The 26931-nt window shown below is 44.8% G+C and overlaps 1 protein-coding gene across 5 annotated transcripts in view; it reads right to left on the bottom strand.

Moving 5' to 3' along the window:
* klhl13 (kelch-like family member 13) overlaps window positions 1–26931 on the bottom strand; it is a 241560-nt gene that overhangs the window by 27231 nt on the left and 187398 nt on the right. For all 5 annotated transcript variants that reach the window (XM_067996801.1, XM_067996802.1, XM_067996800.1 and 2 more), the window contains 2 exons: window positions 22133–22329; window positions 20352–21147 (listed from right to left, as the gene is read on the bottom strand). In XM_067996801.1, the coding sequence (XP_067852902.1) occupies window positions 20352–21147; window positions 22133–22329 (993 nt within the window). The remainder of the gene's footprint in view (window positions 1–20351; window positions 21148–22132; window positions 22330–26931) is intronic.

Here is a 26931-nt window from a genome sequence, read left to right as displayed (position 1 = left end):
GATCAGATATTCATCCAGCTGTTAGTGACTGGGTGTCTGCTCTACATGTGTACTACCTTCTGTGTTGATTCCTTTTTTTAAAAACTAATCTCTAGTCTCGCTTGAGGCTTGTTAACTTTGCATTTGCTCTAGTTTTGCTGTCAGTCCAACTCGAATAACTTTCTTGTATCTACATGTTCTATGCTTCTCAGTCATTTTTAGTTCCTGAATCAAGTCCCCTCTGAATCTTCTTTTCTCCATCGAAAACAAGTGATTCTCATGGTAATTTGTGACCTATTTATATTGGAGAAGAGAAACAGTTTCGCAGTATTGCTTTGTGTCCTTATGCTGCAGAAACCTCTCCGTGCATATCTGTGGGATGGACTCCCAGCAGCCAGCGCACAAAAGACAATACGCCTGTACACGTGCAGTTTTAAAATGGCGATTTGTGACTTGGTTTGTTATGCATACAGATCAGCGAGTGAAAAATGACTATGCTTGCCTGTATGGGTAGGCTGAGCTCAGTAATGCCTAGAAAAGATGGCTACCTGTACTTCAGATGGCACTGTTTATGTCGCCTTTTGGGGAAATACTTCCTTGAGTCAGGCTACTGAAATCATCTGTTTGTGAAGTGGGGGGGGGGGTCTCAATTCTTCTGGAGTCAATTGTGTTGCCTCGTTTGTACCAACAGGTTGTTGCCACAGTCACAATTTCCATACAGTGGGTAATACAGAGGGGTAGAGAGGGGTAACTGGTATACTTAACCAAATAATATGGCATCATCAAACACAAAAAGTAAATTTTGACCGATGAAATGAAAAGCTCATGTATTAGTTTAATTTGAAATCATATAACATGGCACAGCTATTTTGTTGTTTAACAAAACAGTGTTAGAAAAAAAGAGGAATGTTTGAGTAGGTTCTACATACTGCAATGGATGTTCCCAAGAGTATGACCTTACCTTTAATGAATTCTTTTTTTTAAGGATTTTAAATTCATGGAAGGAATCCCAATGCATGCAATGAAACCAGAAAAACAACATCTAAAATATCTTTCTTGGCAACTGCACTGAGCTAATGGAGATGCCACTATTTTTATCTGAACTAATTACCGTTACAATTAAATTCAACCACGACAACACACATCAGCTAAGCAAGAATAGTACTTTCCAAAAAAATAATAAAAACACATACCAAGGACGTGCTTATACGACAAGTTAGATCTGATTCAAAGAGGTTTGGCTTCACACCAATGTGAAACTCGTAGCATAAAACAGGTGTTAAGATCCAAACTGACTCCAGAACAAAGTGCATCGCACGAATGCTACAACTGTAGTATAAATATACTCCAAGAGGGCAGTGAATATCAAGTTACATTGTTTTTTAAGTTTGCTAAGGCTTGATATGGAAACTTGTTTCCAACAGACACACATTCATTATCCCGGTTTAACCATGTAAAATAATGTCTAGTCTCCAAAACGTGGGTATCCAGGGAAGAGGTCAAACAACAGTCAAAGATGAGCCTAGACTGTGTTTCTGCACGAACTGCTGCAGGGGTGAGTGTGGTTAAGAACAGACTGAACTGCTGTATGGCTCTTTCTTTGTGCTTATCCCACAAAGAAGCCTAGGATAAGTGATGTGGCAGCTCTAATAAAACACGTTCCCGATGTGTTTTTGGCTGACTCTTTCCTAGGAAAGTTTTAAAAAAAGAAACCAAGCAAGTGGAACAGCCTGCAGAAGTTTACAGCTTATGAAACATTCTGGGACATTGCTGCAGCCATGTCAATTCTTCTACAGCCATCCCTCAATATTATGCAAACCACAAACAAAACTTTGTGTGGACACAGCAGTGGTGACTCTCGGTAACAGGAAGCGACTTTCTGCAATTCACATAGATTTCCAAACTAATAACTGACATAGAATGGAACAAAGTCTCTGAAGTACATTATAGGAGGGAAAACGGCTCATAAGCAAAGCTGGATGCAGGACCAACAACTACAAGTTGTCTTACTCACCTAAGGATAATACAAGAGTATGATGAATGACAATGGTGGGAATGCAAACAAGAAGGAAAAAACAGATGTGATACATAACGATGACAGAATGTGCTCTCACAGGGCATGATAAACCTTCTTTAAGTGGCAAGCTGATTTTAGAAAATACTCACACACTGTATAGGAAATGAGAGAACATAATACGTGCTCTTTTCTCTAGATAAGTACTGAGCCAGAACAGCGTTCTCAGTGTCAGAGCAGTGGGAGGCATTCAAGGGGGAGATAGTGAGGATTTAGAGCAAATATGTCCCCAAAGAAATAGGGGGGGAATGCCAAATCTAGAGTGCCCTGTATGTCAAGGAGCATACATGGTAAGATAATGCAAAAAAGGGAAGCTTATGTCAGACACCGAGAGCTCAATACTACAGAAAGCCGACAAGAGTATAGAATTGGGGTGAAATTAAAAAGGAAATTAGGAAAGCAAAGAGAGGGCATGAAAAAAGATTGGCAAGTAAAATCAAGGAAAACCCAAAGATGTTTTGTAAATACACAAAGAGCAAGAGGATAACTAAGGAAAGAGTAGGGCCTATTAGACACCAAACAGGTAACCTATGCGTGGAGGCTGAAGATGTGCTTCGGTTCTTAATGAATACTTTGCATCTGCCTTCAGAAAAGAGAGGGACGATGCAGACATTGTAGTTAAGGAGGAGGAGTGTGAAATATTGGATGGGATAAACATAGTGAGAGAGGAAGTATTAAGGGGTTTAGCATCTTTGAAAGTAGATAAATTGCCAGTCCCGGATGAAATGTATCCCAGGCTGTTAAGAGAAGCAAGGGAGGAAATAACGGAGGCTCTGACCATCATTTTCTAATCCTCCCTGGCTACAGGCATGGTGTTGAAGGATTGGAGGGCTGCTAACGTTGCACCATTGTTTAAAAAGGGATAGACTGAGTAATTACAGGCCAGTCAACCTGACCTCGGTGGTAGACAAATTATTGGAAATAATTCTGAAGGACAGTATTAATCGTCATTTAGAAAGGCATGGATTAATCAAGGACAGTCAGCATGGATTTGTTAAGGGAAGGTCGTGTCTAACTAACTTAATTAAATTTTTTGAGGTAACAAGGAGGGTCGATGAGAATAGCGTGTTTGATGTAGTCTACATGGATTTTAAGCAAGGCTTTTGACAAGGTCACACATGGCAGACTGGTCAAACAAGTAAAAGCCCATGGGATCCAAGGGAGAGTGGCAAGTTCGATCCAAAATTGGCTCAGTGGCAGGAAGCAAAGGGTAATGATCGACGGGTGTTTTTGTGACTGGAAGGCTGTTTCCAGTGGGGTTCCGCAGGGCTCAGTACTAGGTCCCTTGCTTTTTGTGGTATATATTAATGATTTAGACTTAAATGTAGGGGCATGATGAAGAAGTTTGCAGATGATAGAAAAATTGGCCGTGTGGTTGATAGTGAGAATGAAAGCTGTAGACTGCAGGAAGATATCAATGGACTGGTCAGGTGGGCAGAAAAGTGGCAAATGGAATTCAATTCGGAGAAGTGTGAGATAATGCATATGGGGAGGGCAAACTAGGCAAGCGAAGGGAATACACAATAAATGGGAGGGTACTGAGAGGTGTAGAGGAACAGAGGGACCTTGGACAGCTTGTCCACAGATCCTTGAAGGTAGGAGGACAGATAGATAAGGTGATTAAGAAGGCATACGGGATACATTCCTTTATTAGCTGAGGCACAGAATATAAGAGCAGGGAAGTTATGCTAGAACTGTATAAAACACTAGTTAGGCGACAGCTTGAGCACTGTGTACAGTTCTGGTCACCACATTACAGGAAAGATGTGATTGCATTGGAGAGGGTACAGAGGAGATTTACGAGGATGTTGCCAGGACTGGAGAATTTTAGCTGTGAGGAAAGATTGGATAGGCTGGGGTTGTTTTCTTTGGAACAGAGGAGATTGAGGGGAGATTTAATTGAAATGTATAAAATTATGAGGGGCCTAGATAGAGTGGACAGGAAGGACCTATTTCCCTTAGCAGAGAGGTCAATAACCAGGGGGCATAGATTTAAAGTAATTGGTAGAAGGATTAGAGGGGAGCTGAGAAGAAATGTTTTCATCCAGAGGGTGGTGGGGGTCTGGAACTCACTGCCTGAAATTGTGGTAGAGGCAGAAACCCTCAACTCATTTAAAAAACACTTGGATATGCACTTGAAGTTGTATAATCTACAAGGCTACGGACCAAGTGCTGGAAAGTGGGATTAAACTGGATGGCTCTTTTTTTGGCCAGCACAGACATGATGGGCTGAATGGCCTCCTTCTGTGCCATACATTTCTATGATTCTATAAAAAGAGAAGGTTGAGGGATGACGTAGAGAAGGTGATTCCACCTATGGGGGAGACCAAAACTAGTGGCCATAAATTCAGGAGAAATTTCTTTACCCAGAGAGTGGTTAGAATGTGGAACTATCACAAAGAGTAGTTGAGGGGAATAGCATTTAAGGGGAAGCTAGATAAACACATGAAGAAAGGAATAGAAGAATATGCAGCTAGGATTAGATGAAGTAGGATGGGAGGAGGCTGGTGTGGAGACCAGTTGGGTCAAATGGCCTGTTTCTGTGTTGTACATTCTATGTAATAGATCGAAGAATAAAGATTTCCTTGGAAAAAACATTCCTTGTAGAGAACATGTATCCTGTTTCTATAAGAGGAAAGATTCCTTAATGGCACTCAAATTGTCATAGTGCCGAAGTATCATTGCAGACTGTTGACGATGTGAGATATACTGTAATTGCAAATTACACTTAAATATCACAAGAGACTTATGGATGAGAGGGGCCATTTGGCCCATCTTAAATCATTCCATCTAGAAAGGCCCTACAGTCCCCTTATTGTTGCATCTAATTGTTTCTTAACTGATTCCAGGGGGTTTTGTGGCCCCACATTCTATCTGAAAGCCCTGCTCCCGAACTGAAACCATTACATCTATCTACCTTTTTAAATAAATCTTGAGGCCTCACCTCCTCCTATCTCCTCCCCTTCCTTTCACCCAGTCAAGCCACCTTTCATCTCTCCTAGATTTTTGGAAACTAAGGGAATCATTTGGAAAAATTAATGGCTACATTTTGCCATTCCTTAAATAACTCTCCCTACCCCCTCCATCCTCACCTCCAAAAACAAGTACATGGAGCTCATGGACATCTTGGTCACTAAGATTGAAACCATATGTTCAATTACATCTGCCAGACTCCCACTCCCCCTTGGTTACCAAGCCAAAACATCCCAAGGTCCCCCCCAACCCTCAACCCATGTCTCTCTGTAATTTTCTCCTATCTCCCCATATGCCCTCAGGAAGCTCACCTTATCCATGAATCATAGAAAGTTACGGCACAGAAGGAGGCCATTCGGCTCATTGTGTCCGTGCTGGCCGAGAAAGAGCTATCCAGCTTAATCCCACTTTCCAGCACTTGGTCCATAGCCCTGTAGGTTAAGGCACTTCAAGAGCACACCCAAGAACTTTTTAAATGAGTTGAGGGTTTCTGCCTCTACTACCCTTTCAGGCAATGAGTTCCAGATCCCCACCACCCTCTGGGTGAAAAAATTTCTCCTCAGCTCCCCTCTAATCCTTCTACCAACTACTTTAAATCTATGCCCCCCGGTCACTGACCCTCTGGTAAGGGAAATAGGTCCTCCCTATTCACTCTATCTAGACCCGTCATAATTTTATATTTCTCAATTAAATCTCCCCTCAGCCTCCTCTGTTCCAAAGAGAACAACCCCAGCCTATCCAATCTTTTCTCATTGCTAAAATTCTCTAGCCCTGGCAACATCCTCGTAAATCTCTGTACCCTCTCGAGTGCAATCACATCTTTCCTATAATGTGGTGACCAGAACTGTACGCAGTACTCAAGCTGTGGCCTAATAAATATTTTATACAGTTCCAGCATAACCTCCCTGCTCTTATATTCCATGCCTTGGCTAATAAAGGAAAGTATCCCGTATGTCTTTTTAACCACCGTATCCACCTCTCCTGCCACCTTCAAGGATCTGTGGACATGCACTCCAAGGTCCCTTTGTTCCTCTACACCTCAGTGTCCTCCAATTTATTGTGCACTTCCTTGCCTTGTTTGCTCTCCCCATATGCATTACCTCATACTTCTCTGGATTGAATTCTATTTGCCACTTTTCTGCCCATGCTGATCAGTCCATTAATATCTTCCTGCAGTCTACAGCTTTCCTCCTATCAACCACATGGCCAATTTTTGTATCATCTGAAAACTTCTTGATCAAGCCCCCCACATTCAAGTCCAGATCATTAATATATACTTCAAAAAGCAAGAGACCTAGTACTGAGCCCTGGGAACCCCACTGAAAACAGCCTTCCAGTCACAAAAACACTCGTTGACCATTACCCTTTGCTTCCAGCCACTGAGCCAATTTTGGATCGAACTTACCACTTTCCCTTGGATCCCATGGGCTTTTACTTTTTTGACCAGTCTGCCATGTGTGACCTTGTCAAAAGCCTTGCTAAAATCCATGTGCACCACATCAAACGCGTTACCCTCATCGACCCTCCTTATTACCGCCTCAAAAAATTCAATCAAGTTAATCAGACACGACCTTCCCGTAACAAAATCCATGCTGACTGTCCTTGATTAACCCATGCCTTTCTAAATGATGATTTATGCTGTCCCTCAGAATTGATTCCAATAATTTACCCACCACCGAGGTTAGACTGACTGGCCTGAGGCCCACCTCCTGCTCTCTTGACCCCATTCTCACTAAACTGACCACCCAACTTCCCTTCCTGGCTCCCATGCTTGTTGACATTGTAAATAGTTCCCTCTCCTCAGATACAGTCCCCCTCTCTTTAAAACCACCATCATACCTCCATCCTCAAAAAACCCTCCCACAACCCCTCTATTCTTGCAAACTAGGGCCCGCCTCCAATCTCCTTTTCCTCTCCGAAGTCCTTGAATGTGTTATCACCTCCCAAATCCATGCTTATTTTTCCCACAATCCAAAGCAATCATCCATACCCTTGTCACCTATTCCATCTCCTCCCCGGCCACTGTCTCACATTGAACCACACTGTTCTCAACCTCGCCATCCTATTTGACCCCGAGCTGAGCTTCTGACGCCATATCCTCTCCTTCACAAAGAACCGACTACTTCCACCTATGTAACAACGCCCAGCCCTACCCTGTCTCAGCCACATGCTGCTGAAACCCTCGTCCATGCCTTTGTTAACTCCAGACTTGACTATTCCAATGCCTAATCCCGCCACAATCTTCAGCTCACTTAAAACTCTGCTGCCCATATCTTATTCCATACCAAGTATGACTTACCCATCAACCCCTGTGCTCATTGACCGAAATTGGCTTTCAGTCCCTCGACATTTCAAGTTTAAAATTCTCATCCTCGTGCTTAAATCTTTTCATGGCCTCGCCCCTCCCTATCTCTGAAACCTTCTCCAGCTCCACAACCCTCCTAGAATTCTGCGTTCCGCCAACTCTGGCTTCATGTGCATCCCCCCCCCCCAATCCTTTCATCCCACCACTGGCGGCTGTGACTTCAGCCATCTAGGCCCAATGCACTGGAATTTACTCCCTAAACCGCTCTGCCTCTCCTCCTTTAAAATCCTACTTAAAACTTACCTATTGACCAAGTTTTTAATCACTTCCCCCGCCCCCAAATATCTCCTTCTTTGGCTATTTCTCTTTGAATACAATACAGTGAAGTCCCTTCTACATTAAAAATCTTTATAAATGCAAGTTACTTCTGTTGTTGTTGATCACTCTCTGAATTTTTTTTTTATTCGTTCACGGGATGTGGGCGTCGCTGGCGAGGCCAGCATTTATTGCCCATCCCTAATTGCCCTTGAGAAGGTGGTGGTGAGCCGCCTTCTTGAACCGCTGCAGTCCGTGTGGTGACGGTTCTCCCACAGTGCTGTTAGGAAGGGAGTTCCAGGATTTTGACCCAGCGACAATGAAGGAACGGCGATATATTTCCAAGTCGGGATGGTGTGTGGCTTGGAGCGAAACGTGCAGGTGATGTTGTTCCCATGTGCCTGCTGCCCTTGTCCTTCTAGGTGGTAGAGGTCGCGGGTTTGGGAGGTGCTGTCGAAGAAGCCTTGGCGAGTTGCTGCAGTGCATCCTGTGGATGGTACACACTGCAGCCACAGTGCGCCGGTGGTGAAGGGAGTGAATGTTTAGGGTGGTGGATGGGGTGCCAATCAAGTGGGCTGCTTTATCTTGGATGGTGTCGAGCTTCTTGAGTGTTGTTGGAGCTGCACTCATCCAAGCAAGTGGAGAGTATTCCATCACACTCCTGACTTGTGCCTTGTAGATGGTGGAAAGGCTTTGAGGAGTCAGGAGGTGAGTCACTCGCCGCAGAATACCCAGCCTCTGACCTGCTCTCGTAGCCACAGTATTTATATAGCTGGTCCAGTTAAGTTTCTGGTCAATGGTGACACCCAGGATGTTGATGGTGGGGGATTCGGCGATGGTAATGCCGTTGAATGTCAAAGGGAGGTGGTTAGACTCTCTCTTGTTGGAGATGGTCATTGCCTGGCACTTATCTGCCGTGAATGTTACTTGCCACTTATGAGCCCAAGCCTGGATGTTGTCCAGGTCTTGCTGCATGCGGGCCCGGACTGCTTCATTATTTGAGGGGTTACGAATGGAACTGAACACTGTGCAGTCATCAGCGAACATCCCCATTTCTGACCTTATGATGGAGGGAAGGTCATTGATGAAGCAGCTGAAGATGGTTGGGCCTAGGACACTGCCCTGAGGAACTCCTGCAGCAATGTCCTGGGGCTGAGATGATTGGCCTCCAACAACCACTACCATCTTCCTTTGTGCTAGGTATGACTCCAGCCACTGGAGAGTTTTCCCCCAGATTCCCATTGACTTCAATTTTACGAGGGCTCCTTGGTGCCACACTCGGTTAAATGCTGCCTTGATGTCAAGGGCAGTCACTCTAACCTCACCTCTGGAATTCAACTCTTTTGTCCATGTTTGGACCAAAGCTGTAATGAGGTCTGGAGCCGAGTGGTCCTGGCAGAACCCAAACTGAGCATCGGTGAACAGGTTATTGGTGAGTAAGTGCCGCTTGATAGCACTGTCGTCGATACCTTCCATCACTTTGCTGATGATTGAGAGTAGACTGATGGGGCGGTAATTGGCCGGATTGGATTTGTCCTGCTTTTTGTGGACAGGACATACCTGGGCAATTTTCCACATTGTTGGGTAGATGCCAGTGTTGTAGCTGGAACAGCTTGGCTAGAGGCGCAGCTAGTTCTGGAACACAAGTCTTCAGTACTAAAGCTGGGATGTTGTCGGGGCCCATAGCCTTTGCTGTATCCAGTGCACTCAGCCGTTTCTTGATATCACGTGGAGTGAATCGAATTGGCCGAAGACTGGCTTCCGTGATGGTGGGGATATCGGGAGGAGGCCGAGATGGATCATCCACTCAGCACTTCTGGCTGAAGATGGTTGCAAACGCTTCAGCCTTGTCTTTTGCACTCACGTGCTGCACTCCGCCGTCATTGAGGATGGGGATGTTTGCAGAGCCTCCTCCTCCCGTTAGTTGTTTAATTGTCCACCACCATTCACGACTGGATGTGGCAGGACTGCAGAGTTTTGATCTGATCCGTTGGTTGTGGAATCGCTTAGCTCTGTCTATAGCATGTTGCTTCCGCTGTTTAGCATGCATGTAGTCCTGAGTTGTAGCTTCACCAGGTTGGCACCTCATTTTTAGGTACGCCTGCTGCTGCTCCTGGCATGCTCTTCTACACTCCTCATTGAACCAGGGTTGATCCCCTGGCTTGTTGGTAATGGTAGAGTGAGGAATATGCCGGGCCATGAGGTTACAGATTTTGCTGGAATACAATTCTGCTGCTGATGGCCCACAGCGCCTCATGGATGCCCAGTTTTGAGCTGCTAGATCTGTTCTGAATCTATCCCATTTAGCACGGTGGTAGTGCCACACAACACGTTGGATGGTGTCCTCAGTGCGAAGACAGGACTTCATCTCCACGAGGACTGTGCGGTGGTCACTCCTTCCAATACTGTCATGGACAGATGCATTTGCGACAGGTAGATTGGTGAGGACGAGGTCAAGTAAGTTTTTCCCTCGTGTTGGTTCGCTTCCCACCTGCCGCAGGCCCAGTCTGGCAGCTATGTCCTTCAGGACTCGGCCAGCTCGGTCAGTAGTGGTGCTACCGAGCCACTCTTGGTGATGGACATTGAAGTCCCCCACCCAGAGTACATTTTGTGCCCTTGCTCCCCTCAGTGCTTCCTCCAAGTGGTGCTCAACATGGAGGAGGACTGATTCATCAGCTGAGGGAGGACGGTAGGTGGTAATCAGCAGGTTTCCTTGCCCATGTTTGACCTGATGCCATGAGATTTCATGGGGTCCAGAGTCAATGTTGAGGACTCGCAGGGCCACTCCCTCCTGACTGTATATCACTGTACCGCCACCTCTGGTGGGTCTGTCCTGCCGGTGGGACAGGACATACCCAGGGATGGTGATAGAAGAGCCTGGGACGCTGGCTGAAAGGTATGATTCTGTGAGTATGGCTATGTCAGGCTGTTGCTTGACTAGTCTGTGGGACAGCTCTCTCAATTTTGGCACAAGTCCCCAGATGTTAGTGAGGAGGACCTTGCAGGGTCGACTGGGCTTGGTGTTTTGCCGTTGTCGTGTCTGGTGTCTAGTGGTCCGATGCTGGGTGGTCCGTCCGGTTTTATTCTTGTTATAACTTTTCGTAGCGAGATTTTACAACTGAGTGGCTTGCTAGGCCATTTCAGAGGGCAATTAAGAATCAACCACATTGCTCTGGGTCTGGAGTCACATATAGGCCAGACCGGGTAAGGACGGCAGGTTTCCTTCCCTAAAGACATTAGTGAACCAGATGGGTTTTTACGACAATCCGGTAGTTTCATGGCCATCATTACTGATACTAGTACTTTAATTCCAGATCTTTATTTAATTAATTGAATTTAATTAATTAATTGAATTTAAATTCGCCAGCTGCCGTGGCGGGATTTGAACTCATGACTCTGGATTTTAGTCCAGGCCTCTGGATTACTAGTCCAGTGACATAACCACTATGCTACCGTACCCGGAATTTCATGCTATCAGTCCTAAAATTACCTTTTATTAGTTTGAACCTGTATCCCTTTGCCCGAATCCCATAGTTTAATTTAAAAGTAGTATTCCGGATTTACCATTTTCATATCATTTACTATCTTATACACCTCGAAAATAACCTCTAAGACACCTCCTTTCCAGGCTGAAAATCTCAAGTTTCTCCAGTCTTTCCTCATAACTCAGACCTCTGACACTAGGGATGAACATAGTGGCTTTTCTCTGCACTGCCTCCAGCATTTGAATGTCTCCCTTGTGTCTCAGAACTAGACACAGTACTCCAGGTGCAGTCTGACCAAAGTATGGTACAGTTTGATCATGATCTCCTCTAGAATCATAGAAAGGTTACAGCACGTAAGGAGGCCATTGCAAGAGCAATCCAGCTGGTGCCACTCCCCACCCGATGTCCGTAACCCTGCAATTTTTTTCTTTTCAAGTACTTATTCAGTTCCCATTTGAATCATGGTTGAATCTGCCTCCACTACCCCCTCGGGCAGTGCATTCCAGATCATAACCACTGTGTAAAAAAGTTTTTCCTCATGTCTCCTTCGGTTCTTTTGCCAATCACCTTAAATCTATGTCCTCTGGTTCTTGACCCTTCTGCCAATGGGAACAGTTTCTCTCTATCTACTCTGTCTGGACCCTTCATGATTTTGAATACCTCTGTCAAATCTCCTTGCAACCGTCTCTGTTCTAAGGGGAACAACCCCAGCTTCTCCAGTCTAAAGCCCCTCATCGCTGGAATCATTCCAGTAAATCTCTTCTGCACCCTCACTAAGGCCTTCACATCTTTCCTGAAGTGCGGTGCCCAGAACTGGACACAATACCCAGCTGTGGCCGAACCAGTGTTTTATAAAGGTTCATCATGACTTCCGTACTTTTGTACTCGATGCCTCTATTTATTAAGCCCAGGATCCCGTATGCTTTTTTAACCACTTTCTCAAGCTGCCCTGCCACCCTCAACGATTTGTGCACATATACCCCCAGATCGCTCTGTTCCTGTACTCTTTTTAGAGTAATGCCCTCCAGTTTACATTGCCTCTCCTCGTTCTTCCAACCAAAATGTATCACTTCACATTTTTCTGCGTTAAATTTCATCTGCCATGTGTCCGCCCATGCCACCAGCCTGTCTATATCCTCTTGAAGTCTATCACGAGCCCCCTCACTGTTTACTACCCTTCCAAGTTTTGTGTCATTTTTTTTATTCGTTCGTGGGACATGGGCATCGTTGGCGAGGCCGGCATTTATTGCCCATCCCTAATTGCCCTTGAGAAGGTGGTGGTGAGCCGCCTTCTTGAACCGCTGCAGTCCGTGTGGTGACGGTTCTCCCACAGTGCTGTTAGGAAGGGAGTTCCAGGATTTTGACCCAGCGACGATGAAGGAACGGCGATATATTTCCAAGTCGGGATGGTGTGTGACTTGGAGGGGAACGTGCAGGTGGTGTCGTTCCCATGTGCTGTCGAAGAAGCCTTGGCGAGTTGCTGTGGATGGTACACACTGCGCCGGTGGTGAAGGAAGTGAATGTTTAGGGTGTTGGATGGGGTGCCAATCAAGCAGGCTGCTTTGTCCTGGATGGTGTCGAGCTTCTTGAGTGTTGATGGAGCTGCACTCATCCAAGCAAGTGGAGAGTATTCCATCACACTCCTGACTTGTGCCTTGTAGATGGTGGAAAGGCTTCGGGGAGTCAGGAGGTGAGTCACTCGTCGCAGAATACCCAGCCTCTGACCTGCTCTTGTAGCCACAGTATTTATATGGCTGGTCCAGTTAAGTTTCTGGTCAATGGTGACCCCCAGGATGTTGCTGGTGGGGGATTCGGTGATGGTAATGGCGTTGAATGTCAAGGGGAGGTGGTCAGGCTCTCTCTTGTTGGAGATGGTCATTGCCTGACACTTGTCTGGCGCGAATGTTACTTGCTACTTATGAACCTAAGCCTGGATGTTGTCCAGGTCTTGCTGCATGCAGGCTCGGACTGCTTCATTATCTGAGGGGTTGCAAATGGAACTGAACATTGTGCAATCATCAGCCAACGTCCCCATTTCTGACCTTATGATGGAGGGAAGGTCATTGATGAAGCAGCTGAAGATGGTTGGGGCTGGGACACTGCCCTGAGGAACTCGTGTAGCAATGCCCTGGGGCTGAGATGATTGGCCTCCAACAACCACTACCATCTTCCTTTGTGCTAGGTATGACTCCAGCCACTGGAGAGTTTTTCCCCTGATTCCCATTGACTTCAATTTTACGAGGGCTCCTTGGTGCCACACTCGGTCAAATGCTGCCTTGACGTCAAGGGCAGTCACTCTCACCTCACCTCTGGAATTCAGCTCTTCTGTCCACGTTTCGACCAAGGCTGTAATGAGGTCTGGAGCCGAGTGGTCCTGGCGGAACCCAAACTGAGCATCGGTGAGCAGGTTATTGGTGAGTAAGTGCCGCTTGATAGCACTGTCGTCGACACCTTCCATCACTTTGCTGATGATTGAGAGTAGACTGATGGGGCGGTAATTGGCCGGATTGGATTTGTCCTGTTTTTTGTGGACAGGACATACCTGGGCAATTTTCCACATTGTCGGGTAGATGCCAGTGTTGTTGCTGTACTGGAACAGCTTGGCTAGAGGCGCAGCTAATTCTGAAGCACAAGTCTTCAGCACTACAGCTGGGATGTTGTCGGGGCCCATAGCCTTTGCTGTATCCAGTGCACTCAGCCGTTTCTTGATATCACGTGGAGTGAATCGAATTGGCTGAAGATTGGCTTTTGTGATGGTGGGGATATCGGGAGGAGGCAGAGATGGATCATCCACTCGGCACTTCTGGCTGAAGATGGTTGCAAACGCTTCAGCCTTGTCTTTTGCACTCAAGTGCTGGACTCCGCCATCATTGAGGATGGGGATGTTTGTCGAGCCTCCTCCTCTCGTTCGTTGTTTAATTGTCCACCACCATTCACGACTGGATGTGGCAGGACTGCAGAGCTTTGATCTGATCCGTTGGTTGTGGAATCGTTTAGCTCTGTCTATAGCATGTTGCTTCCGCTGTTTAGCATGCATGTAGTCCTGAGTTGCAGCTTCACCAGGTTGGCACCTCATTTTTAGGTATGCCTGGTGCTGCTCCTGGCATGCTCTTCTACACTCCTCATTGAACCAGGGTTGATCCCCTGGCTTGTTGGTAATGGAAGAGTGAGGAATATGCCGGGCCATGAGGTTACAGATTGTGCTGGAATACAATTCTGCTGCTGCTGATGGCCCACAGCGCCTCATGGATGCCCAGTTTTGAGCTGCTAGATCTGTTCTGAATCTATCCCATTTAGCACGGTGGTAGTGCCACACAACACGTTGGATGGTGCCCTCAGTGCGAAGACGGAACTTCATCTCCACGAGGACTGTGCGGTGATCACTCCTACCAATACTGTCATGGACAGATGCATTTGCGACAGGTAGATTGGTGAGGACGAGGTCAAGTAAGTTTTTCCCTCGTGTTGGTTCGCTTACCACCTGCCGCAGGCCCAGTCTGGCAGCTATGTCCTTCAGGACTCGGCCAGCTTGGTCAATGGTGGTGCTACCGAGCCACTCTTGGTGATGGACATTGAAGTCCCCCACCCAGAGTACATTCTGTGCCCTTGCTACCCTCAGTGCTTCCTCCAAGTGGTGCTCAACATGGAGGAGGACTGATTCATCAGCTGAGGGAGGACGGTAGGTGGTAATCAGCAGGAGGTTTCCTTGCCCATGTTTGACCTGATGCCATGAGATTTCATGGGGTCCGGAGTCAATGTTGAGGACTCGCAGGGCCACTCCCTCCTGACTGTATATCACTGTATCGCCACCTCTGGTGGGTCTGTCCTGCCGGTGGGACAGGACATACCCAGGGATGGTGATAGAAGAGCCTGGGACGCTGGCTGAAAGGTATGATTCTGTGAGTATGGCTATGTCAGGCTGTTGCTTGACTAGTCTGTGGGACAGCTCTCCCAATTTTGGCACAAGTCCCCAGATGTTAGTGAGGAGGACTTTGCAGGGTCGACTGGGCTTGGTTTGCCGTTGTCCTGTCCGGTGCCTTGTGGTCCGATGCCGGTTGGTCCGTACGGTTTTATTCTTATTGTTACTTTTTTTAGCGAGATTTTACAACTGAGTGCTTGCTGGGCCATTTCAGAGGGCAATTAAGAATCAACCACATTGCTGTGGGTGTGGAGTCACATTTCGGCCAGACCAGGTAAGGATGGCAGGTTTCCTCCCCTGAAGGACATCTGCAAATTTGGAAACTGTGCCCTGTACACCCAAGTCCAAGTCATTAATATATATATCAAGAAAAGCTGTGGTCCCAGCACTGACCCCTGGGGAACACCACTGTACACCTCCCTCCTGTCCGAAATAAAACCGTTCACCACTACTCTCTGTTTCCTGTCACTTAGCCAATTCTGTATCCATGTTGCTGCTGCCCCCTTTATTCCATGGGCCGCAATCTTGATGATAAGCCTACCATGCGGCACTTTATCAAACGCCTTTTGAAAGTCCATATACACCACATCAACTGCATTGCCCTCATCTACCCTCTCTGTTACCTCATCAAAAAACTCTAGCAGGTTATTTAAACACGATTTGCCTTTAACAAATCCGTGCTGGCTTTCCCAAATCAATCCACACTTGTCCAAGTGACTTAATTCTATCCTGAATTATCATTTCTAAACGTTTCCCCACCACTGAGGTTAAACTGACTGGCCTATAGTTGCTGGCTTTATCCTTACATCCTTTTTTGAACAAGGGTGTAACATTTGCAATTCTCCAGTCCTCTGGCACCACCCCCGTATCTACAGATGTTTGGAAGATTATGGCCAGAACCTCCGCAATTTCCTCCTTTACTTCCCTCAGCAACCTAGGATGCATCCCATCCGGACCGGGTAACTTATCTACTTTAAGTACAGCTAGCCTTTCAAGTACCTCTTCTTTATCAATTTTTAGACCATCCAGTATCTCAACTATATCTTCCTTTACCATAGGAGACCATAAGAGATAGGAGCAGGAGTAGGCCATTCAGCCCCTCGAACCTGCTCCACCATTTAATGAGATCATGGCTGATCTGATTTTTACCTCAACTCCACTTTCCTGTCCTTTCCCCTTATCCTTTGACTTCCTTGCTGATCAAAAATTTGTCTAACTCAGCCTTGAATGTGTTCAATGACTCAGCCTCCACAGCTTTTGGAGGTAAAGAAGTCCAAAGATTCACGACCCTCTGGGAGAAGAAACTCCTCCTCATTTCTGTCTTAAACGGACGACCCCTTATTCTGAGACTATGCCCCCTCGTTTTAGATTCCACCATGAGGGGTAACATCCTCTCAGCATCTACCCTATCGCGTCCCCTCAGAATCTTGTATGTTTCAATAAGATCTCCTCTCATTCTTCTAAACTCCAATGAGTATAGACCCAACCTGTTCAATCTTTCCTCATAAGACAACTTTTCCATACCCAGAATCAATATAAGTGAACCTTTACTTGGAGAAGGGCCAATTTTCAATGGAATGAGAACAGATCTGGCCCCGGTAAACTGGAATCAAAGATTGGCAGGCAAAACTGTAATTGAACAGTGGGCAGCCTTTAAAGGAGGAGATGGTTCAGATACAGTCCACGCACATTCCCACGAGGCAGAAAGGCAGCGCAACTAAAGCTAGAGCTCCCTGGATGAAGTGAGGCTCTGGCTGCATCTTCTTCCTTGGTAAAGACAGATTCAAAGTGCTCGTTTAGTACCTCGGCCATCCCTCTGCCGTCATGAGTAAATCTCTTTTATGGTCCCTAATCGGCCCCACCCCTCCTTTTTCTACCCGTTTACCGTTTACATGCCTGTCGAAGACTTTTGGATTCCCTTTTATGTTGGCCGCCAGTCTATTCTCATAATCTCTCTTTGCCCCTCTTATTTCCTTTTTCACTTCCCCTCTGAACTTTCTATATTCTGTCTGGTTCTCACTTGTGTTATTAACCTGACATCTGTCATATGCTCCTTTTTTCCATTTCATCTTACTCACTATCGCTTTTATCATCCAGGGAGCTCTAGCTTTAGTTGCGCTGCCTTTCTGCCTCGTGGGAATGTGCGTGGACTGTATCCGAACCATCTCCTCCTTTGAAGGCCGCCCACTGTTCAATTACAGTTTTGCCTGCCAATCTTTGATTCCAGTTTACCCAGGCCAGATCTGTTCTCATTCCATTGAAAATTGGCCCTTCTCCAAGTGAGTATTTTTACTTTCGAGTGGTCCGTGTCCTCTTCCATAGCTATTCTAAACCTTATGATACTATGATCGCTGATCCCTAAATCCTCCCCCACTGATACTTGCTCCACTTGGCCAGTCTCATTCCCGAGAACCAAGTCCAGCAATGCCTCCTTCCTCGTTGGGCTGGAAACGTACTGGTTAAGAAAGTTACCCTAAACACATCTCAAAAATTCCTCCCCTCTTTCCCCTTATATTATTATTGTTATCCCAGTCCATATTAGGATAGTTGAAATCCCTCTTTATCACTACTCTATAGCTTTTGCACCTCTCTGTAATTTCCCTGCAAATTTGCTCCTCTATATCCTTCCCATTAGTTGGTGGCCTATAGAATACACCCAGTAGTGTAATGGCACCTCTTTTACTTCTTAACTCTAACCAAATAGATTCTGTCCTTGACCCCTCCAGGACATCCTCTCTCTCCAGGACTGCAATATTCTCCTTAATCAATACTGCCCCCCCCCTCTTTTCTTTCCTTCCCTATCTTTCCTGAACACCTTATATCCAGGAATATTTAATACCCAATCCTGCCCTTTCTTGAGTCAGGTCTCCGTTATCATCATATTCCCATGTGGCTATTTGCGCCTGCAGCTCACCAACCTTGTTTACCACACTTCGTGTGTTTACACACATGCACTGCAAACCAGTCTTAGACTTTCTTGTACTCTCTCTTAGTCTGATCCCACCTAATACTGCACTATTACTTGCTCTAATGCTATCTTTCTCTCCCGATCCTTTGTTCCCTTTGTTTCTCCTTTCCAATGCTACATCCTGGTATCCATCCCCCTGCCAAATTAGTTTAAGCCTCCCCCCCGATAGAGCACTAGCGAACCTCCCCGCGAGGACATTAGTCCCAGTTCCGTTGAGCTGCAACCTGTCCGGGCTGTACAGATCCCACCTTCCCCAGAAATGGTCCCAATGCCCCAGGAATCTAAAGCCCTCCCTCTCCTGCACCATCTCTCCAGTCACGCATTCATCTGCTCCATCCTCCTATTTCCATACTCACTAGCATGTGGCACTGGGAGTAATCTGGAGATTACTACCTTTCAGGTCTTGCGTCTTAATCTCTTTCCTAACTCCTTAAAATCTTCCTGCAGGACCTCATCCCTCTTTCTCCCTATGTCGCTGGTACCGATATGGACCACGACCTCTGGCTGTTCACCCCGCCCACCCCCCACAGAATGTTCTACAGCCGCTCAGTGACATACTTGACCCAGGCACCAGGGAGGCAACATACCATCCTGGAATCACGTCTGCGGCCGCAGAAACGCCTGTCTGTTCCTCTAACTATAGAACCCCCTATCACTATTGCTCTCCTGACCTTTCTCCTCCCCCCCTGTATAACTGAGCCATCCATGGTGCTGTGGACTTGGCTCTGGCTGCACTACACACAGGAACCCTCTCCCTCACTGGTTAGAGAGCGACATGCACTCAGGGGACTCCTGCACTACCTGCCTGGTCCTGCTTGTCTGTCTGGTGGTTACCCAGTCCCCCTCTGCCTGCACTCTCTTAAGGGGTGCTATCCACGAAACTCTCAGCCTCGCGGATGCACTGCAATGACGCCAGCTGCTGCTGAAGCTCTGAAATCCTAAGCTCGAGCTCCTCCAGCTGACACTTCTTGCACCTGTGGTTGTCCTGGACACGGGAAGCATCCTGGAGTTCCCACATGGCACAGGCTGTGTATAACGGCTCTAACTTCTATTCTACTGGCTTTGGCTATGTAGTTCAACATTCTATTGGCTTTGTTGATTGCCGCTCTGCATTGGTTGGACAAGTTGATTGTGGAGTCAACTAATTCTTTAAAATCTACTAAACAAATCTCAAAATACTCTGCAGTGTATTCAGCTAAGCTCCCAGCCATGTTTAGGGCCATTGGGAATATTGTTGAATAGCACTATTGTAATAAACCATCCAACTGGTTTGAGTGGACACCAGTTCTAAATTCATATTCCAAAAAGGATTATGTGGCAACCTATCTACAGGTTGTGCGGTAATGTGCAGCAATGTGCAGGTTCTATTTTGGAAAGAAAGGGATTGAACAAATCAAATCTGCGCAAAACCATCACAGTGAAACTCAATGGGGCATATTTTCCTGTTCCTGGGTGTACTGGGTCAGATTTACTGGTACTTTGCTAACTAAACTCAATAACTAAACATGGACTGCAGCGGTTCAAGAAGGCGGCTCACCACCACCTTCTCAAGGGCTATTAGGGATGGGCAATAAATGCCGGCCTTGCCAGCGATGCCCACATCCCATGAACGAATAAAAAAAACCGTCCCCACCACTTACATCATCTACGCTTCTCCTGGGCAGCCGCCTATATCAGGCAAATGGCACTAACCATCATCATTGAAGTCAATTACAAAGGCACTTCTTATACCACATTAAACGGGCCTGCTTTATTGGGTAATTCAATAAGCTATTCGCACCTCGTTGAAGTGCCATTAAGTGCTGTTAACTATTTACCTGAGGAGCTGAACACCTCTGAGCGCTGTCCACCCCTTTTATCTGTTTCTCACGCCCCAGGAACAGCTGATTGAAGCTCCCCGAAATCTCCACTTTCTGACTGCGAGCAGCTGAGGGAGACTTTGGGCAGCTTCAATCAGCTGTGCGCTAAATACAGATGATCTGTCGGCGTCCATTTAACTAAATCATTATCCGATTTTGGATCGATTTAGCATCATTCAATACAGTCTCCACCACTTTTTAACTAAATTAGGGATCCTAGATCCTTACCTCATCAATATCAATCTTCAACCATTGCACTTGGGAGTCCGGTGGATTTACCACCCACCCCGTAGAGCGGGCAAATCGTGTTAATATGAACACGCGTCCGCTACATGCGGTGGGGGCTGTACCTGCATTGCATGGTTCTCGGTTTCAAAAGCATAGGTGAGAGTCCTAATAATCAGATACTTTACACAGAAATTCTATTGGCTGTAAAAATCCCAATTAAAATTACCAATAAGAAAAAATACCTACCCAATTCTCCAGCTGCATTTCTACCACCAACTGCATAAAGATGTCCTTTCAGGGCACTTAGGTGGAAGAAAGTACGCTTTTCATTTAACGATGCTACTTGCATCCATTTGTTGTACCGGGGGTCGTATCTGAACACGGTGTCAACGGCAGTCTTTCCTTTCGTATCGTAATTGCTCTGCCCACCAACAACGTAAAGGAAGTTTCCAATCACTGCAATTCCGTGCTGGTACCTCGGTGCATCCATTGGAGCTAGCGATTTCCATTCGTGGGCTTTTTCATCATATAATCTTAGCTCTTTGCTCACAACCAGCTGCTGCCTTAACACTCCGCCCAAGGTTACTAAGTGTGTGTTATCCGAACGGATACAGGTTCTCTCAGACTGCATAACAGGCTGCATGTAGGGCATCATCTGATAGTTACTAGCTTCCAGTAACAGATTGACGCAAATGTTGTCCGTTCTCATGAAGTCCACCGTTTGAACATGATTAATTAATTCCTGCGGCGACATCAGCGGAAATCTAATGTTCTTCATGATCTTTGAGGCAAAATCCATCCGCGAGTCTTCATACCTCAACCAACGGCAGGCCGACTTGAAAAGTTCAAGTTCAGTGCAGTTTTTGAGGCTGTTGCTTGAAAGCACAAAGGCAAGTCGCTCAAACGGGAGTTTCACAAATTCCCCAGTACTTAGCAGTGCGGGGAAATTCTTCAGAATGAAGTTATTTACATATTTATCTACTTCTGTCAAATTGTAGGTATTAGCGATACGTCCAACCTCAACACAGTTTTCAAGCGAAACCTAGGAAGTATCAGAAATAACAGGTTAAATATTAAGCTTCTAATTCAAAGCTCAGTCTTCCTTGTCTGAGTTTTTTTTCAAATGTTCATCAAGGTGAGGGATGTTGGTGCTGAGGAATGGAAAGCACTTCCCATTTCAGGCACCTAGTGTCACTCCCAGGGTAGGTACAGCACAGAGGAAAGCTCTCTCTACTTTGCTGCAACAATGCGCTTCAGTCTCAACCTCACAAGAGCACCAGTGTGCCATTTTCTCCCCTTTTCTCACATAAAAAGCGTGCTTAATCCTGCCCGAGTGAGTTAGATCCCTAATTAGTGCCAAATTGGGGACAGTTTTGTGCTGTACACCCAGTAAGTAAGTGGAGTGAGACTGCCAAACTCATTTCACATTAGGAGCCTTTACACCCAGCAGACAGAGGAGACTTTCATACCGTCAGTCTGGAGTGGATCTGAACCCAGATCTCAGAGGTAAAAGGCCAGTGTCTAACCCACTGTGCCACCCAGTTTACCTGCAAATATTTTGAAAGAACTAGGTACTGCACAGCAGACTATCTGAATTTGGAAGTCTGGACGACGTTAAATATAAAGATTTATGAATTTTGGAGTAAGTAAAATTGCAGATATTGTTAATTAATGTCAGGTTTCTCAAACAAAGCAAGATTAATCTAATAAACACAAAAAACAAATTTGACAGCAAATCAATTTGCTGCTTACAAATGATATGTAAAAGCCGCTGGGATTCTGCACTAGATATATATCTAATTTGCCAAAGACTAACTGTGACAAAGTGCTTGTGCTTGCAAAATACAAATGCTGACAGCAAGAGATGAATATCAGCTTCTATATTTCTAACCTAACAAAGTCACAGTGCAACTGCTGGAAATATCTTCGGAATTAATCTAGATATCAATATTCAACATTAAATATATATACATCACACACGCTTCAAAATTTAATATTGAAAAAGTGCAACAAAAAAAAAATCTTACCCCAGAGATAAGAAATACTTTACAGAAGTCCAGGACTGGCAAAATCTGCAGAAAGCTTGCTGCTTCCAAAGTATCCTGGAGGTTGTCCATGTTCAGGGAGAGCTTCGCAGTGTAAATGAAATCAATGATTTTCTTAAGCCCTATTCGGTTCACTCCATGAAGTTTAATGCACATTAGGTCCTGCTCCTTCATTCCACCTGATCACAAGAAAGAAAATTGTCTTTTAATTTTGTGTCGGCATGGAACCGTACAATGGTGTTATTATTTACAGACAAAAATCAACAAGTGGAGATTTCTTAGTAGGTCCGGAGGTCAGAAACTATTGATTAACCCACTTTAACGTTGCAAGTAATGTTGGAATATTGGAAAATTATCTTTTAAGTTAAATCATGAAGAGAGTCAATAATAATAAAGAAGCATTAATTGCGGTCTGTAAATTCTCATTGCTTTGATATCAGGAAATCTTTTGATACTGTGAAGGAGATAGTTCAATACAATTTGGTTTCTCCATTGGCTCAAAACAAAGCGTTGCCTAAAATAGCAGCAACTTACATAGCACTTTTAAAACTAGAAAATGTCCCAAGGAACTTTACAGAGGAGGAAAAAAATAAAAGCAACGACACTGATCCTGTGTTGGGGAGTTAGAAGAGGTGACCGAGAGCTTGGCTGAAAAGATGGGTTTTAAGAAGGTTTTTTTTTTAAGGTGGTGGGATGACTGCTTGGGGAGGGGCGGAGTTTCACACAGTAAGGTTGAGGTGACTGAAGGCTTGACCACAATTTGCAGTAGTCCATAATCTGGACCAGAAGTGGCCAGGTTTGATCCTCAGTCTGTGCTGTTAGCCGATTTCGGATGGGGTAACTGTAGGGGCCCTACAAGTGGCCTCCTTTCCTGGGTTAGGAGGGCAAATATTAGCCAAGGTCCCCACTCCCGATTGCTATCCAGCAGCCGTGCCCCCTACTAGAAAGTACACGTGTGGATTTCATGTGAGAGGTTTTGATGCCCTCTGTGGTCAAATAGCCCACTGACAAATCAGGCTGACACATGAAGACTGGCCAATTGGCATAGATTCTGGAGGACTATCCTTGGTTTTTTCCCTGGGCCTTGACTAAGACTATATTCGGACAAATGCACTTGATTGATTTGTATGATGAAACAAGGACAGTTTAAGACTGGATCTACACTGCACACTTGGGGAACTCTAACCAGCCTCCTGGAGGGGGTCACACATCTCAGGGCACTCAGTGGGCTCAAGCTATCATGGAATCCTAGAATGATACAGCACAAGGAGGCCATTTGGCTCATCATGCCTGTGCCAGCTCTTTGAAAGAGCTATCCAATTAGTCCCATTGCCCTGCTCTTTCCACATAGCCCTGCAAATTTTTCCACTTCAATTATTTATCTAATTCCCTTTTGAAAGTTATTACTGAATCTGCTTCCCTCCCCCTTTCAGGCAGCGCATTCCAGATCATAATAACTCGCTGCGTAAAATATTTTTCCTCATGTCACCTCTGGTTCTTTTGTCAGTTATTTAAATTTGTGTCCTCTGGTTACCGATCCTTCTGCCACTGGAAACAATTTCTCCTTATTTACTCAATCAAAACTGTTCATGAGTTTGAAAACCTCAATCAAATCTCCCCTTGACCTTCTCTGCTCTAAGGAGATCAATCCCAGCTTCTCCACGTAACTGAAGTCTTTCATCCCTAGTAAATCTCTTCTGCATTCTCTCTAAGGCTTTGACATCCTTCTTAAAGTGTGGTGCCCAGAATTGGTCACAATACTCCAACTGGGGCCTAACCAGTGATTTATAAAGGTTTAGCATAATTTCCTTGCTTTTGTACTCTATGTCTCTATTCATAAAGCAATGGATCACGTATGCTTTCTTAACAGCCTTCACAACTTGTCCTGCCACCTTCAAAGTTTTGTGTACGTACACCACCAGGTCTCTCTGGAAGTGTATGTACCCCTTTAAAATTGTACCACTTAGTTTATATTGCCTTTCCTCATTCTGCCTATCGAAATGCATCACTTCACACTTCTCAGCGTTAAATTACATCTGCCACATGTCTGCCCATTTCACCAGTTTGTCTATGTCCTCCTGAAGTCTGTTACTATCCTCCTCACTGTTTACTATATTTCCGAGTTTCATGTCATCTGCAAACTATGAAATTATGTCCTGTATACCCAAATCCAGGACATTAATATATATCATAAAGAGCAGTGGTCCCAATACAGACCCCTGGGGAACACCACTGTATACTTCCCTCCAGTCTGAAAAACGACCATTCACCACTACTCTCTGCTTTCTGTCCCATAGCCAATTTCATATCCACGCAGCAACTGCTCCTTTAATCCCATGGGCTTCAATTTTGAAAACAAATCTATTATGTGGTACTTTATCAAACGCCTTTTGAAAGTCCATATACACAACATCAACTGCACCACCCTCATCAATCCTCTGCGTTATTGCATCAAAGAACTCAATCAAATTAGTCAAACATGATTTGCCTTGAACAAATCCCTTCTGGCTTTCATTTATTAAGTCAGATTTTTCTAAGTGCCAATTAAATTTGTCTCAGATTAATGTCTCTAAAGGTTTCCCCATCACCGACGATAGGCTGACTGGCCTGTAGTTGCCGGATTTACCCCTCTCCCCTTCTTGCACTGATTGGTATCCAAAATCACCTTTCTCTGACGCAAAGGTGGCAGTACAATGGAAGCCTAAAGTGCAGACAGGAATAGTCGTAATGGGCAGGCTATGTCAGATGGCACGATGAATAGATGGCCATTTTCGACAGCAGGAATAGGTTGTAAAATTAGACATTTAAAGCATTTCTTTTTAACAAAAGAGGTGCCCAATGAAATGGACCACTGAAGGTTGGTTTTGTTTTTAAAAACTAAGAAAATAAATAACTAGTCAGACGGGAAGGGGGGGGGGGAGGGGGGAGGGATCTGGTGAAAATAACTTAAGTCTGAAGATAAAAGAAATAGGAGATGAGAGTAAAGGTCAGGCCAAGGTAAGGAACAAGGGTAACATAAACGGTCAGAGAACAAATACAGTTAGAGAACATAAGCGCAAAACGACTATTAAAAATAAAGTGAGGGGAAAAATTATTAAAAACAAATTAAATTGCCTGTACATCATTGTGCACAGCATCCGAAACAAAACAGGAGAACTGGAGGCAATAATTTGAAGCGAGGAGCCGGATGTAATAGGGATAACTGAAACACGGCTACATAAAGAACAGGACTGGCAGTTAAATATTGCAGGGTATAACGTATTTAGAAAGGATAGGGAAGGAAGAATGGGGGGAGGAGTAGCTGCATTAATTAGAGACAATACAAAGGCAATAGAAAAAAGTCATAAGCAATATTAAGATAGAAACAGAATCCATATGGATTGAGACAAAGGATAAGAAGGGATCGATCAGGTTAATATGGGTATTCCACAGACCACATAATAGTGGAAGGGAAGTGGAGGATGAAATACGTAGGCAAATCTATGAAATGACTAAAAAACATCAAATAATAATCATGAGAGATTTCAACTAACCCCAAATAAACTGGCAAGAGGTAGGAAAAGGGGACAGGGAAGGGAGTTTTTACAGTGTGTACATGACTCCTTTCTTACCCAGTATGTGAGAAGCCCAACAAGAGAGGAATCACTGCTGGATCTAGTAATGGGAAATGAACCAGAGTAGATAAGAGAAGTAAGCATAGAGGAACATCTAGGCAATAGCGATCATAACATAATAAGGTTTGAAATAATGATTGAGAAAGACATAAGTAAGAAAAAGACCAAAGTAATAGATTGGAAAAAAGCTAATTTTGAAGGGCTGAGAATGGAACTAGAGAAGGTAAACTGGAAAATAAATTGACAAAAGGGATAGAATAGCAGTGGGAAATATTTAAAATGGTGATCAATAGAGTTCAGGAGAAATATATTCCTCTAAAAAACAAGAACAAATTAGCCAATAATGAAACACCGTGGATGAATAGAGAGATAAGGTTAAAATTGAAACTAAAGATAAAGGCATACGCTAAGTACATAGACAATGAAGGAGAGGATGACAAAAGGGAATGAAGAGGTTTGGAACGAAGTGAAAAAATACAATTAGGAAAGCAAAAAGGTACTACAAAATTAAATTAGCAAGGAAAATAAGAAGAAATATTCTACGGGCACACAAATAACAAAATAAATAACAAAAGAAAAATTAGGATAGGGACAGGGCCACTAAGGGCACACAATAAACTCACAGGTAATGACAGCAAAATGGCAGAAATATTGAATGGTTACTTCGCCTCAGTATTTACATTTAAGATAGAAAGGAGGGAGACAATTGATATGCTTATCAAATTTAGAGAGGATAAAAGGCCTGATCCAGATGGATTGCATCCGCGCATTTTAAAAGAAGTTAGGGAAGAGATAGCAGAGGCACCATTACATATATATAAAAATTCATTTGAAAAGGGAATAGTGCCAGAGGACTGGCGGACAGCTAATGTGATTCCTATATTTTAAAAAGGAGATAGAACAAGTCCAGGGAACCAAAGACCAGTTAGCTTAATGTCAGTGGTAGGAAAGATAATGGAATCTTTACTCAAAGATGTAATAGAAAAATATCTAGAGAAGGAAAATATAATAAAGAGTCGTCAGCACGGATTTCAGAAGGGAAAGTCATGCTTGACCAACCTTGTTGATTTCTTTGAAGAAGTAACAGAAAGAGTAGACAAGGGTAGTGTAGTAGATGTAATGTATTGGGATTTTCAAAAGGCCTTTGATAAGGTGCTGCATTGTAGA

This window comes from Heptranchias perlo, chromosome 15 (assembly GCF_035084215.1).
Source record: "Heptranchias perlo isolate sHepPer1 chromosome 15, sHepPer1.hap1, whole genome shotgun sequence".
Taxonomy (NCBI): domain Eukaryota; kingdom Metazoa; phylum Chordata; class Chondrichthyes; order Hexanchiformes; family Hexanchidae; genus Heptranchias; species Heptranchias perlo.
Note: the sequence above shows the minus strand (reverse complement) of the source record. Positions and strands in the feature narration are given on the sequence as shown.